Source organism: Lichenostomus cassidix, chromosome 7 (genome assembly GCF_008360975.1).
Source record: "Lichenostomus cassidix isolate B80296 chromosome 7, HeHo_3.0, whole genome shotgun sequence".
Classification (NCBI taxonomy): Eukaryota; Metazoa; Chordata; class Aves; order Passeriformes; family Meliphagidae; genus Lichenostomus; species Lichenostomus cassidix.
Genome location: NC_139488.1, coordinates 2,847,810 through 2,861,492, shown reverse-complemented (window position 1 = coordinate 2,861,492; position 13,683 = coordinate 2,847,810). Strand labels below are relative to the sequence as shown.

Below are 13,683 nucleotides of genomic sequence, written 5' to 3'. Positions count from 1 at the left end.
GCGGTGAGGCAGCTGGCCGGAGCCCTCACGCCGATCTGGGGCGGTGAGGCAGGCAGCCGGAGCCCTCAGGCGCTCTCGGGGGGGCGTGAGGCGGCCCGGCCCCTCAGCGCGGGGGGCGGCGGCGCATGCGCGGGGCGGGGGGCGGTGACGGCCGCGCCGGCGGAGGCGGCGGAGGCAGCGGAGGGTCGCTCGGGGCCGGCGGGCAGCGGGTCCGGGTTCGGCTCCGCTCCGCTCCGCGCCGCGCCGGGCCGGTCGGGACAGCCCCGCCATGGGGACGCCGGGCGCCGGGCGCAAGCGGCTGCCGAACCGGGAGCGCCTGACGGCGGAGGACGATGCCCTCAACCAGATCGCCCGCGAGGTGAGCGGCGGGAGGCGGCATCCCCCCTTCTCCCTTCTCCATCCTCCTCCCCTCGCCTTCCCCCCCGGGCTCCCCCGAGCGCCGCGCAGGCGCCCCCGGCCACCGGCAGCACGGCGGCTCAAGGGCGAGGTGGAGAGCCCTTGCTCGGCGCCTGTGCCCCGTGGGTGCGGGAAGGGCGTGCGGTGCGGCGCGGTGCGGTGCGGTGCGGTGCGGTGCGGCGCTTGGCCCCAGCTGCAGCCCCTCCGGAGGGACAGCCATCGCCGGCGGCTGCCGCTCGAACCGCTGGATTGGCGTTAACCGCTGGAAATAGGCCGCTCGGGTGTGTTGTGGGTGCATGTAAATCACAGAATCGCAGAATGGTTTGGGTTGGAAGGGATCCCGAAGATGGTCTCGTTCCAAGCTCGCTGCCATGAAACACCTTCCCACTAGACCAGGTTGCTCCAAGCTGGCCTGGAGCACTTCCAGGGATGGGAGTGAAAAATGAAAACCAGAATACTGCAAGGTGATGCTGGGTGTGGGCATTAAGTGAGCCTTCTAACTTGGAGACTGATCCTGATATTGCTGCCCACCAGCCACTGCATTGTGCTCAATGTGACTTTAACCTTCTAATCCAGCTGATTGCTGATGCTTCCCGCCTCCTTATTCTGCTTGTGAACACTTAAATGGTTCAGTGGTAACCGGGATAGTGTGAATTTGGTTTTTATGTTTACTCAATCTGACACAGGCTGTTCTGCATCCTTGCTCCGGCACTCTTCCAACGGGGAGAGGGGGATAAACACCCCTGGGGTTCTTCTCTGGTAGGGAGCCTACAAGAAGGATGGAGAGGGATGATTTACAGGAGCACGTAGTGACAGGACAAGGGAGAATGGATTCAGATTGAAAGACAGTAGATTTAGACTAGATATTAGGAAGAAATTCTTCCCTGGGAGGGTGGTGGGGCCCTGGCACAGGGTGCCCAGAGGAGCTGTGGCTGCCCCTGGATCCCTGGAAGTGTTCCAGGCCAGGCTGGATGGGGCTCTGAGGAGCCTGGTTTGGTGGAAAGTGACCCTGTGTATGGCAGGGGTTGACACGAGATCCCTTCCAAACCAAATCATTCCGTGAATCAGGGTTTAAACTGCTCCAGTGCTGGCTGCTGCTGAAGGTGGCCATTCTCTTCCCCTGTGTGTGTAACCCCAAGATGGGTTACAAGATCAATCACCCTTTTAGAAGAGTTTTAGGTCTCTCTTGGTTTCCTTTCCTGATTCAGAGTTGCAGCAAGATCAGATGAATGCTAATGTATGGCTCATTTTTGGTGGCACTGTCTGGTAGGTTGAGTTACCTGTAATATCATGCTCCTTATTACCACCAATGCCTTTCCAATAGGTAAATGTGCACCATTTTGAAATGGTTTGTAGCATCTTTGGAATACATTCAGCAGGCTGAGTTTGGTGTGAGTGATTCAGATAGTGTGTTCCCTGAAGGCAGATTTTTGTGGCAGTGTGATGAGGAGGTTCTTAAGGATGGAGTTTGAGGTAGGAGGACAAGAATGTCTCATGTCCTGGACAAGAAATAGCAAGTAAGAGTGATTGTGCTGCCTGTTAGAGTCATGATGATATCCTAAGAATTGTTCTGGGATGAGGATTTGAACTGTGCAATTATGTCCTGGCTGTGCTTTCATTTGATCAAGGAAGACATCAGTCTCTAACAAGGAGCCCAGTTGCTCTTCTCTGTTGCATGTTTTTCTCCCACTTTCTCTTTTCTTTATCTTAGGTCTACTTTTCACTGCATTGTGTAGTGGTTTGAGGCCTCAAATATTGTGGTGGTTTATGGCTTTTTTTCTTTTTTTACTTCCTTCTCCTGGGGTTTGTTTAAAGGACAACTCCATTTGCTCAGAAAGCCCAACACAAGCATGTCTTTTATCTTTTCCCTTGAGTGCTAAAACTGTGAACTGCCAAGTTCAAGGTTCAGCATTTTCCCATATTATTTTATCTATTTGCATTACTCTGTCTTGGAGCACTTTAATTGTTTTGTTGTTTAACTGCCTGTTCTCCACACAAAGGATCCCAGATGAATCCTTCTGTATGATCTTAGACACACTTAAAATACGTCAACTAAGCCTTTTGTCTCCTCTTAACAAGGATGTTGAGAACATCCATGTTAAGAAGGCAGGAGGGTTACTGATATTTTGGCTCTTCCAGTCTTCCTCACAGGTGTTTAGACAAAGCCAGGACACAGACATGTTGCTTTTACATGTAGGTTTTCACTCCTCTCTTTCTTTTGGTCTTTATTGTCTGGAAGCCAGAGATGCTGGCAAGTTCTTTGCAGATCTCAGAGTCTCATTTTCCCTATGTTCAGATGGGAGCCCAAAAGAGCATCCAAACCAGACTGATTCACAGAGGTACCTTTTATTTTGTGTCAGAATATTGTGACAAATCCACCATTCTCCACCGTTCTACTACGTGCTCCAGTAAGAAGACAAGACTTGGAAGGACTCTGAAACTCCTGAACATAAGTTTATGTTCAAACTTATGTTTGAACATAATTTTTTGGGGATTTGCAGCCAGGATGTCTTGCTCAGTGTGCACACTCTTGCACAGACCAGGAGGGAGCCTGGCGTGGTGAAGAGGGCAGTGAGAGCAATCGTGAGGGGAAGTAACTCAGCAAGAGGAAGGAAATTGTAAGAGTGAAGCATCTTGTAATGACAAGGGTGTAGTAGCAGTATTAGTCATGTTAATCAGTGGCAGTTTTAATGTTTGAGGCAGTTTCTGAAGTAGTTTGTCACCTTGTCTAGACCTATTCAGAGCAGAGGTAGAAGGTGCAGTCACTGCAGATCACTCCCATCAGGAAAGGGTAGTGCTGTACCACCAGCTCTGGCTGCAGAGTTTGACAGACACAGTAATTAAGCAGTTGGCAAATATATAAATATAATTAACACAAACCACAGTTCTGAGTTTCTAACAGACTCACAGACTGCCACTCAGGATTTGCTGCTCACACACCTGGCTTGCGCTGCTGAGCTTGTTTTTTCCCGGGCGGCACTGAAGCTGATCAATGATCGGCTTCTCCGCTTTCAGGCTCGCCTTGACGCCAGTAGATTATTCTGCGTTTAGGTCAATGGAAGTTTTGGGGCTCTTTCATTCCTCTCGGTGAGCACATACCAGCAGTGTTTGCAAAATCTAGCAGTTTGATACTGCTCAAGGTCTGTGCCAGCAGAGCCAGCAGGAACCACAGCCACGTGCTGCGTGCTCATCTGTCGGGATGGAGCAAGCATGGCTCGGGAAGGCACAGTCCTGCCCGGCTGAACCTTCCAGGAGCTGGCTTCCTGCTTGGATTAGATGGCTTTGATGTGATTACTTGAGACATTGTTTCTAGGGGAATATATTTTTTGCTAACTTCCACTCTGCTAGCTACAGTAATGATTGCTAGGTGAGCAGGAGTTCTGCAAATCCAACGAGGAGCCGTGTGAATGAGATGTTTCTCTTGTGGGCAGATAATATTAGTTACTGTTTTTTATTTCCTTGAATGAGGAAGGACATGGTCAATTTCTTGTTTTTATTAGGAAAGAAACTGACACCTTGTTTTGCCACTGTTTTGCAGACAGATGTGTATTGTATTGCTCAGAAAAATGATCCTGCCATGTGTGCTCTCTGTGCTAGAAATCTTCATCCACCATTTTACAGAGCAGAGCTCTTTAGGTAGTAATTAATTTGAAATTAGTAATTCAAGCAGCATAATCTATTTTTATTGTTAAAGAAAGTAATGTTGTGAGGGTTGTGCCTTTGCTTGTTGTACACTTTATTTCACTTTCAAGAACTGTCACCTACATCTTTGTACATGCAAAATTATTACTTTTAAAAACCTAGAATGATCAATTTATACACCATACATTTGATTATTTCACTGAAGTAACCAGTCTGGGCCTTGATTTGTATTCTTAGTGATTTAAAAATTGGGTTGTTACACTCCTATGAAGGAATGGAAATTAGAAAAAACCCAAAATGCAGGTGAAACCTGCAGCCAGCTTTACTGTTTATGGTACAAAGGCACTAAGTAACTTCGAAAACCTAGAGCAAAGTTTAGGGACTAGAGAAGAGATGCTATGATCGTCACATATGGAATCTTTCTAATGGTGGGGTTAATTTTTGGGGGGAAAAGTCTGTTTTATACAACAATTTGGGTGACTTCCACAAATAGAAATGGAAACAATTTGGTAAAATTTAGAGCTAAACCAAGAAGAATGGATATTTGTATATGGGAATACAAGCCGCACAGACTTTATTGAGCTGTTATGCAAACCAGAGCATTTAAAGCAGTGTGTTCCCTAAGGATATATTCCCTAAGGATATATTTCCTAAGTGTAAGATCTGTGTGCCTCGGTAGGGTAGTGGTGGAACTTTTTTGAACAGTATTAGGCCTTACAGATGTGTCAAGGCTTTTGTGAGCCAGGTAAATGTTCCAAGAGAAGCCCTTAGAAACAGCCTGGTTTATGTAGCACCAGTACTTTTTTTTATTGCCTTACTTTATGAGTGTTAATGCATGATCTGAACAACTGATCTGAAAAAAGCATGTCTGGCTTTTCTGTTCTAGAACAGAAAGTTATGAAAGCAAGGGATGCTCTTGGAGGGCCTGACTCAGCCCAGCTGACCTAAATATAGGAAGGAAGGAGGACTTTGTAGGCGATGCTTGCCAGTAGGGCGTGGGGAATTGTTCCAAATTTGAGATGATTTTATGTGGCAAATATGCTCTTCATCAAACACTCCTTTTCCCCTAATGTTTTACATCTATATATATCCAACCAACGGCATTGCCATCACTTGCAATCTTTCCCAAAGTAAACGTGTGAAGGAGCAGTTTGAAGAAGCGACATGAGAATCTCAAGACCCATCTCATATTGGTTAAATGGGTGACTGTCTTCCAGTGCACAATCTGCCTCACAACTTGAAATAATTAGTTGCCTGTTGTTGTGTCCGTGCCTGGCCTGAGTCCCCTTCAGCTGTTCTCTTGCTCTCCGAGGAAACAGCTGTTTCGGAGCTGTGATTCCTGTTTCACTCAAGCAAGGGACTACTGGTAGGATTAGCGGCATGGGAAGCCCAGCCTCTGTCTTTGTAAGCCCAGATGCTGAGCTTGGCTGCAGGATGTAACACTAATCATTACCTCATCTAGAAGGATGTTTTTCCAGGCCTGTTGCTGAATAAAGTTGGAGCTCAAATGTACTTGCAAGGCTTTCAACACTGGTTTTTTTTTTTTTTTCCATCCATTGCTTGCGAGGAGCATAATCCACGCAGTGTTTTGGGCTTGTGAAGCAAGGTATTTGTCCCTCCTGTCAAGTCAGCATGTTGCCAAGAGCAGTGAATCTGTCTGGCTAGACAGGAGCACTCGTAGGCAATCCTTAAAATAGCAGCTCTGAAATATCAGCTGTTGTCTCGCTCGTGTTGAAATACTTTTTGGGGAGAAGCTGCCCATTGGAATGGTGGGGGGAGGGGGAAAGGGAGCTGCAGTAAACCAAGTTTTCTGTCAGAAACGTGGCTTTGAGGGTTTATGTTAAATACCAAAGAAGGGAAGGTGCATGGTCGTTTCAATACCAGAAGCAGAGAAAGCTCCCTGATAACTGGTGCTCTTGCTCATCCTTCTGAATCCACCAGTGACATAGCTGGCCCTGCATGTAGTAGGGAAATAGCTGATTTTTGGGCTTCATCACACAGTAAAGATGAGGGAAGTGCTTAAGGGCTTCTAGTCAGAAGACATTCATAACTTTTACTCCCAAGACACTCTCCTTTCCTTCACCTTATTTTAGTTACGGAACAAGAAGTAGGCTGAAGAACTTTCCTGGCTAATACAGGGAAAATAAACCACTGTGTGCACTGAAATGAGAACAGTGCATCAGGCAAAAATGTCTTTCAAAAGCATCCTTATGGGCAGGCTTGGTGCAGAAGGTTGCAAGAAATAGTAGGTTGTAAGGAATGTAAGGCAACCCTGAAAGACCTAGCTGTAGACTATTTGGCTGCTGCAATTAAAGCTTGTTGTGGCACAGTAAATACTAAGTAAAGCAATGCTTCAGTGGAAGGCACATGATGGTTTTGATTATGCAGGAAGAGCCATGCAGTGCTTGCAGTGTGCAAATGACTTCAGGTAGCTGAACGACCACATGACATAATTTTCTGTTATGAAGATGTGGAAGTTTTGGTCACGCTGTTAAAAAGTAATGATTTGGGGAGGGGGGGCTACAGAGAGGGTGCAAAAGTCTGGGGAAAACACAGAAATACCATTTTGATGTTGGCAGGAATGTGCCAGAACTCTGCCCACTGGGAGAGTTTGGCAAGTGTCCTTACCTAGACCTCAGTGCCAAAGGCATTTCCAGTTAACATTTGGATGGTTTCTGATTCTGCCTTTAAACAAACTTAACTAAGTGGCATGAGGTGTGGAGGGCAAGGCTTGGGAAGTATTTCCCAGTGAGCAGAGCTAGGAGCACTTTCATGGCCTAACCAGCTGAGAGTTTTGAGTGTTGAGAGAGGAGAAGATGCAAGCAAACTCTGACTAATGCTGTTTCCAAAACTGAGAGTTGCTTGTTTTGGGATGTGGATGTGTGCCCAAACCAAAAACTGGGCAGAAAAGGCTGGAGTGGCTACATGAAGCAGTGTCCTCCCAAGATGGATTTGACTTGCACTTGAGCATCCAGCCTGCAATTCTGTGCTTTGTTCCTCTATCCCTTCAGTGTTTCATGTTTTCCCATAAGTGAAGTTCTGATTCAGTGTGTGCTGCTTCAGGGTGCAGAATTCTGAAAGGAGGGATATTTATCTTTAAAGTGTTTGAAAAGCTGTTGGTTTTATTCTCAGACAAAAATGTGCAAGTTTTAACAAAACTGGCTATTTCTGGGTTAAGGAAGGATGGATGTTTTGGGGTTTGGGTATATTTGAACATAAAGAGCACAGCTCTGGTCTAAAACTTTGAGTGACTAGTTCTGACTTGAAAGTTTCACTGAATACATTGAAATAACTTTTGTCAATTTAAGGACTTAAGATCCTGTTGGGTGCCAAGAAAAATGAGTGCCTGAGCTAATTGCTCATTAAAACTGTCTGACCTAGAACGGGAAAGTTGATTGCTTCAAGGTGTGCTTTCAATAGGACATAGCCTGGGTGTGATGGGAGGAGAGGCGGATTTGTTCAGTGGCATCTGCTTCCCCCTTCTGTGTGCCTGTGAGCCAGCTTGGCATGGACTGTGGGTTTATCCACCTAAACACTCCTGCAGCTTCTAAGAGCTGAGCTAGAGACAAGGAAAGTGATCTGAAAGTGCCAAATCTGAGCTGTGTTCCAGTCTTGGATGTGGCGAGGAAGCCTCTTCATTTCTTATTGCTTCCAGCTCCTTCCTGGTTCATCACCTCTCTTTCCTCCTGACTTCACACTGCTGTTTTCTGCAAGAAAACATACAGCTTTGGTCATACAGCATAATCCTGACATTAGACTTGCAAAAACACCTTGTGCCTTCTAGTTCTCTGATGTTTCGTGAGCTCCTGTGCTCCTGGAGACAATATTTAGATTTCATTTTACTATTATATGTTGCTGTACAAAAAATCAGAGGCTTTGGTAAACCATAATTGCCAGGTGCATCACGGTGGCCATGTGCCCATTTTTAATACCTGGTAATTAGGTATGGGAGTGCTTGTTATCCTTGGCGTGTAAAGAAATGCAAAGACAGTAGTTGGGTCTCAGGGCAACAGTTTCCTTTCCTCTCAGCTGTCAGAAGGTTTATGTGAATGAGATGGGAATATTCAATTTTCAGCCAAACTTCTATCAAAGAAACAAGCAAGATGGTATCTCCAACTGGCTTCCTCAAAAATAGATCCCTCAGAGCTGGACTTTTCCTACCATGATGTCATTGCTTGCAGTTTTTGGATGTAATTAGTGTCAGATTGATTCATCTCTCCCAGAACGGCCGGGTTTACTGGAAGAGAGTTCCACAAAAGGAGTTTATTTGCGTGTTTGCTGGTTTGGCTGGTTGGGCAGTGTTAATATTGCCTGCAGTGAAGTGATGATGCCTCTGTCCCACTGGTGACTCTTTGCAAACCATTCCCCCAGTCCAACAGATGCTCTGCACAGACAGGGAATGCAAGGGAATAATGTTTCTTCCCTCCTGCTTTCTGCTTGTGCGTATCTTGTGACCTTTCCCTTCGCCAGTATCTGATTTAAATTTAATATTACTTTTTTTCACTTCGCCCTCCTCTTGAGTACTTCCTACGTCCCAAAATAACCTTTTTCTAATCCCACTGAATACCATGTTTAGTTGAGTCTGTCTCTTCTGTCTGTCTTTGCCAGCCCTTTCCAGTAGGCAGAAATGGAATACAGGAGGACCTGGCACGCTAAAAGCTGGGTCAGGTTTTTAAACTCATTGCCTCAGGTCAGATGGATTTCAGGCATCCCCACTTGGGTCTTCTAATTATGGAGCGTTTATCAGCTAACATGCTGGGATGACAGGAGAGCAAGGAAAGGCTCTTGGTGTGCTCCACATGCAGAAAAATCCCTGGGCTCTGGTCTCCTATCGTGCTCTTGTAGCTTCACATTTTTTCCCTTTTAAAATACACGTTGCCTCAGAGTCAGATAGTTCAGATATGGCTGTTTTTATCAGTGCCAAAGTGCTGCAGTCTTCACACAAACCCATGAAATTGTATTTACTTCTGCTGCCTACAAACAGTTAGAGAAAACAGCCTACTGCTTTGGGTTGGGGTTTTTTTTGTTGTTTTTTTTTTTTTGTTTTTTAAATCTGTACTTATGTAGTTCTTTCAACAGACTTGCTAGGCACAACTTTATGTGCTCTTAGGAAACAAGGCAATTTTTTGATGGTCTACAAACCTATTTCTTTGCTGTGCGATTGTGTATTTCCCATAAGCTGTTTTCCTTGAAATGTCCATTCTCCCATATGAGAAATGCCTGTGTTGGTCTTGGTTTGCTTCCTTTGTTGCATGTGCTGCAGAGCTCTAAGAGGATTTACATTGACAAATATGTTGAACCAACATCTGTTGAAAATGAAAGTGGGCTTTTGGGACATGGTTTGTGATACCCAAAGGTCAGGCTGCTCCATTGTCTCTTCCATATGAAATTGAAATCTGCCCCGATGTGAGATCAGTGCGTTGGAACAGTGATGTGACCTAACCTTTACATGAACTGTGGAGGAATCCAGGGGCTCTGGGAAATAGTGAGCTTGTGTGTGGATACAAGAGATAATGTTGGTGTATGTAGAGAATGTCACTGTTTTATTTATAGAGGGTTACACAGTGTTTTTAGGAATATTTGTGCATTCTTGTTTAATTACCCTGGGGGAAAAAAAAATCATTATGTGGTGAACTGGAGCAAATGAAGAAAGGTTCTCTGTATGTGCTGGTGAAATGCTTTTGCGTCACTGATGGAATAAGCATATCCTGTCAAACTTAGCAATAATTTTCAGTCAGGAAGTAACCCACAACTTGCTGTCTAACCAAGCAATCTACAAATTTAGCACCAGAAAATAAAGATCAGTGGGTCTTACAAAAATCTAGCCTCGTTTTTTTAGGGGAGGTTGAAGCTGTTAATGCAGAAACATGCTTTTTAGAAATCTGCATTACCTAGAGATGCTTCTCTGGGGTCTGCTACCTGTGCTGTTGGCTGAACAAGGCTCTTCTTTCAGTCTTCCCATTGTAAAATCAATACAGTGCACCCAAAAAAGTCTTGGGTGCTCTGTGAAAACAGCAATCAGGTGCAAACCCCTTATGAATAACATTTCTAAGATTACTTGCTGCACCTCGGGATCTGGTAGAAAACCTTAAGGGGATTGGGGTTTCATTGTAATTTTCTGTAATAAAATGTGATTTCTCCAAGGGCTGAGCTTTTGCTGCTGGTTTATCCCATTCTCTCACCACTTCTTGTTACTTTGCCATTTGTCAAACCCAGCTGCTCCTGACCTTAAACTTGCAGGTCAGCAGAATTTGAGTGTTAAATAGACTGAGGATACAATTTATAATTGTATCTGCTGGGTGGTGATGGCTGTTAGGGAACCATGGAACAGGCAAGGAAAGGAGCTGCCCAGGAGAGAGCTGTCTTGTGCTGTTGGTGCATTCCAAGTGGCATTCTGTGATTTCCAGGATTCCAGTAAAAAGCTGTGAAGGTCACTTTTGCTGTACCCCTAGCCAAGGTGTGTGTGGCCCTGCTAGCACATTTCAAGCTGAATTAATTTGTTAGTGAGGGTTAGGACACAGATTCCCCAGGTAATCCATTACTGCTCAGACCCGGTTTGGAGGCAGTAATCCCGTCCCACCCCCACGCAAAAGCTGTCCAATCGTTTCTCAAACAATGCTGTTTTTTTAGCCCTAATCCCAGCTGAAGGGTTGTTCAGCGCCATCGCTGAACTCTGGGCAACTTGTCTTGACATGTCCTGGCTCTCTCGGGGAATTCCTCTTCCCAGGAGGGAGAGGGTTGTGGAATGATAGCAGCATGAGAGGGTAACTCCTGTCTGCTGGCCAGGTAAGACCATTTCCACAGATAATAAATTTTTGAGCTGGTTGCAGTAGTGAGATACAGAGGACAGTGTGATTTTTAAAATCATTTTTTGACAGGCCTCTTAAAATTGCTGGAAAAGTGTGCATTTTTTAAAAACATGTTCCCTGTGAAATTTCCTCTGCACGCTTTTTTTCTGCAAACTGAATGTAGGACTTGGCTCCTCTCCTGGAGAGCCGTGGTTTCAGCGCCATTGCTAAATGTTTGAAGTTTGATATTTGTGCTTGAAGGACAGAAAATCCAATGCAGTATCATGTAGTGGAAGCTGTTATCCATCCTCTGCAACATCCAGCTGTACTAACAAGAAATGTCAGGCTTTTTTTAAGGTGGTTTCTCTGGATTTCGACACTTTCCCTTCTATCGGATTTGCTCGAGCAGGTTTTGACATTCCCTCGGTGGATGTTACAAATGGAGAATTTCAGCCTGTATTTGAAGTGTTCTTGCTTTCCCTTGAGAATAGGGGTAGCCTGAGGGAGAGCTGTGGGCTATTTCCTGTAGCAGAATATCTAAATGAACCAGGAGCACAGTCCCTCTGCAGGAAGGTGGTACAATTTGAAGAATTCCATGCAACTCTTTCCCACCTGGATCTCTCCAAACACTTGTTACACAGAGAAAGGGTCCAGTGCTTTACAGAAATGTATGGCAGTCAGTGAGATGAAAAATCACAATTTCTACAATAATTCCCTTGCATACGGTGAATTTTTATTTTTACAGGAGTTTTTCTTGTATATGGTGAACTTGAAGTATGGTGTGTTTTATAGATAAAATTAAAACAGTCACCCCTGGTGACATCTCTTGTAGGGTTCCTCATACAATATAATTTATATACTACTATATATACTGTATATACTTCTGATCTTCTCCAGTGCTTCTGATGACTCTGGGCCCTTCTTCTAGATTTCATATAAAGTCAGGGCAGTTGGAGAGGTTGAAAAACCAGTGTTTTGCAGCTTGTAACCACTGCACAGTATCCAACAAAACAGCACATTGTAAACATAATAAAACAGTCTATTAACAAATTGCTTTATTAACTCTAATCAGTCTAAAGAACGAAATTTAATCAAATCTGCTTGTGGATGAGAACATTCCACTCATGGAAGGGTGCAGTAAAGGTCATCTCCTGTTATGAATCTTAATGTTTGCTTGTAAAAATTTGTTTTGTTTTTCATTTGCTTGGAATCAGGTAGGAATGTGCCTTTAAGGATTTATTATCATTATTAATTATTTGAAGAGGGTTCATCTCCCTGCCTTTTTGTGAGAGAAATTAGAAATACACCTATAAGTTGTGAAGAAAAGTTTTGTCTATTAGCTGTATGTAGTTGTAGATATTTAACACTTTTTGAAATGAAAGTCATATGTAAAAGATGGAACCATTTGTTCTGACTTGATACTTGAATGTTTCTCTTTTGAATTCCCACTTATTAAAGTACTTAACTCCAAGCAGTAATTTGTTTTTTAAGTAACTTGGATTTTAGGTCAACCCTTTTCCAGGGCAAAAGGCTCTTAAATGATGAAAAAGTGGAGTATCTATTTTCAGATGCATGGCTGGGAAAGGAAAACACCCCTGAGTACTTATGAAACTTCTTTCACTACTAAAAAGTTGTCTTGGACTTACTTTTTTTGAAGTGTTCTCAAACAGTATTGAGTGTCCATGTTTTTGAGTGGCTTCTACAGCATTATCCCTTGTTTGGACATTTTAAAATTCAATTTTGGAAGTAGGCTCTGGACATCTGTCTTACCAAGAGAGTGTTCCAACACACTGAATTTTCTCCTGCTGTCAATGAGCTGTGGGATTGAGGATCAAACCTGGTGCAATGAGAGCTTTGCAGAGATAAAATAATAATTATTTTGACTTCCTAAAGTTTAAATAGTCCTGATAGCAACAGATAGTGTGGGGTCCATGTGACTGGTTTGATTATGCAGTCTGGTCACAGTTAAGTGCTTTCTTGAAAAGAAATGCTGTGTGGCACCTGAGGAGTGAGGCTGTGCTGATCAGTCAGTGCTGCCCAACTGCTGGAGAGACACATGCTGAAGCAGAGAACAGGAGTTCTGGGAACTGGACAGGTCAAAAATCCAGCAGTGGTCATTACAAAAATTCATTTCACTTGCATTTTTGACATTAAACTTCAGGAAGTTCCAAGAGATTACACCACGGGCCTGGCAGGAAATCCTGCCTAGCAGCCAAAAATCCCAGTGTCACCTTGGGAAGGCCTGCAGAGCTTATAAATTTTATCAAGGATAATGTGTAATGCCTGTGTTGTACCAATGTTTTGTTATAGCTGGAAACCTTAGGTGTTTTCATTTCATTTTATTTGTGGGATAAAACACGCTCTTCTATGAGTAAAGGCATGGTGGTTTCTTGGATGTATTTTTAATATGTTTTTTTAGAAAAGAAAGGATCAGGAGGCAGGGGAGAAGACAGCAAAGGCCACCTGGTGAAAGGTGGCACAGAGCGAAGGAGCAGCTGACAAGGTCTGATGATAGCAGTAGTACAGCTTTTCACTCCTGAAGGATTTTGTCTACTCCTGTGCTCAAATCTTTATTTCTACTGCTTTGAATGACATTCTTTACGAAAGGCTTTGCTAACTTACAGAAACTCAATAATGAAGTGCAAGTGGTAGGTGTGATGGCTTTTTTCCCAAAGACTCTGTGCACTCTTGCTCCTTGAGACTATTATGGGGTGCTTTGGTGCTTTGAAATAACTCCAAAAGGGGACATTTTTTTTCCCTCATCCAGGAGAGCTTGGATTTGGCGTCAGGCAGGCTGTATTATTCAGACATACTGTACACCAGACAGGCAGTTTATATATAGAAGCAACACACTTCT

At 44.2% G+C, this 13,683-nt stretch overlaps 1 protein-coding gene across 21 annotated transcripts in view; it reads left to right on the top strand.

Annotated features, from left to right (window-relative positions):
- Window positions 1-141: 141 nt before the first annotated feature.
- LRRFIP1 (LRR binding FLII interacting protein 1) overlaps window positions 142-13,683 on the top strand; it is a 100,596-nt gene continuing 87,054 nt past the window's right edge. For all 21 annotated transcript variants that reach the window (XM_085065770.1, XM_085065769.1, XM_085065768.1 and 18 more), the window contains exon 1: window positions 142-358. In XM_085065770.1, coding sequence (XP_084921896.1) covers window positions 269-358 — 90 coding nt within the window. In that variant the 5' untranslated portion in view covers window positions 142-268. The remainder of the gene's footprint in view (window positions 359-13,683) is intronic.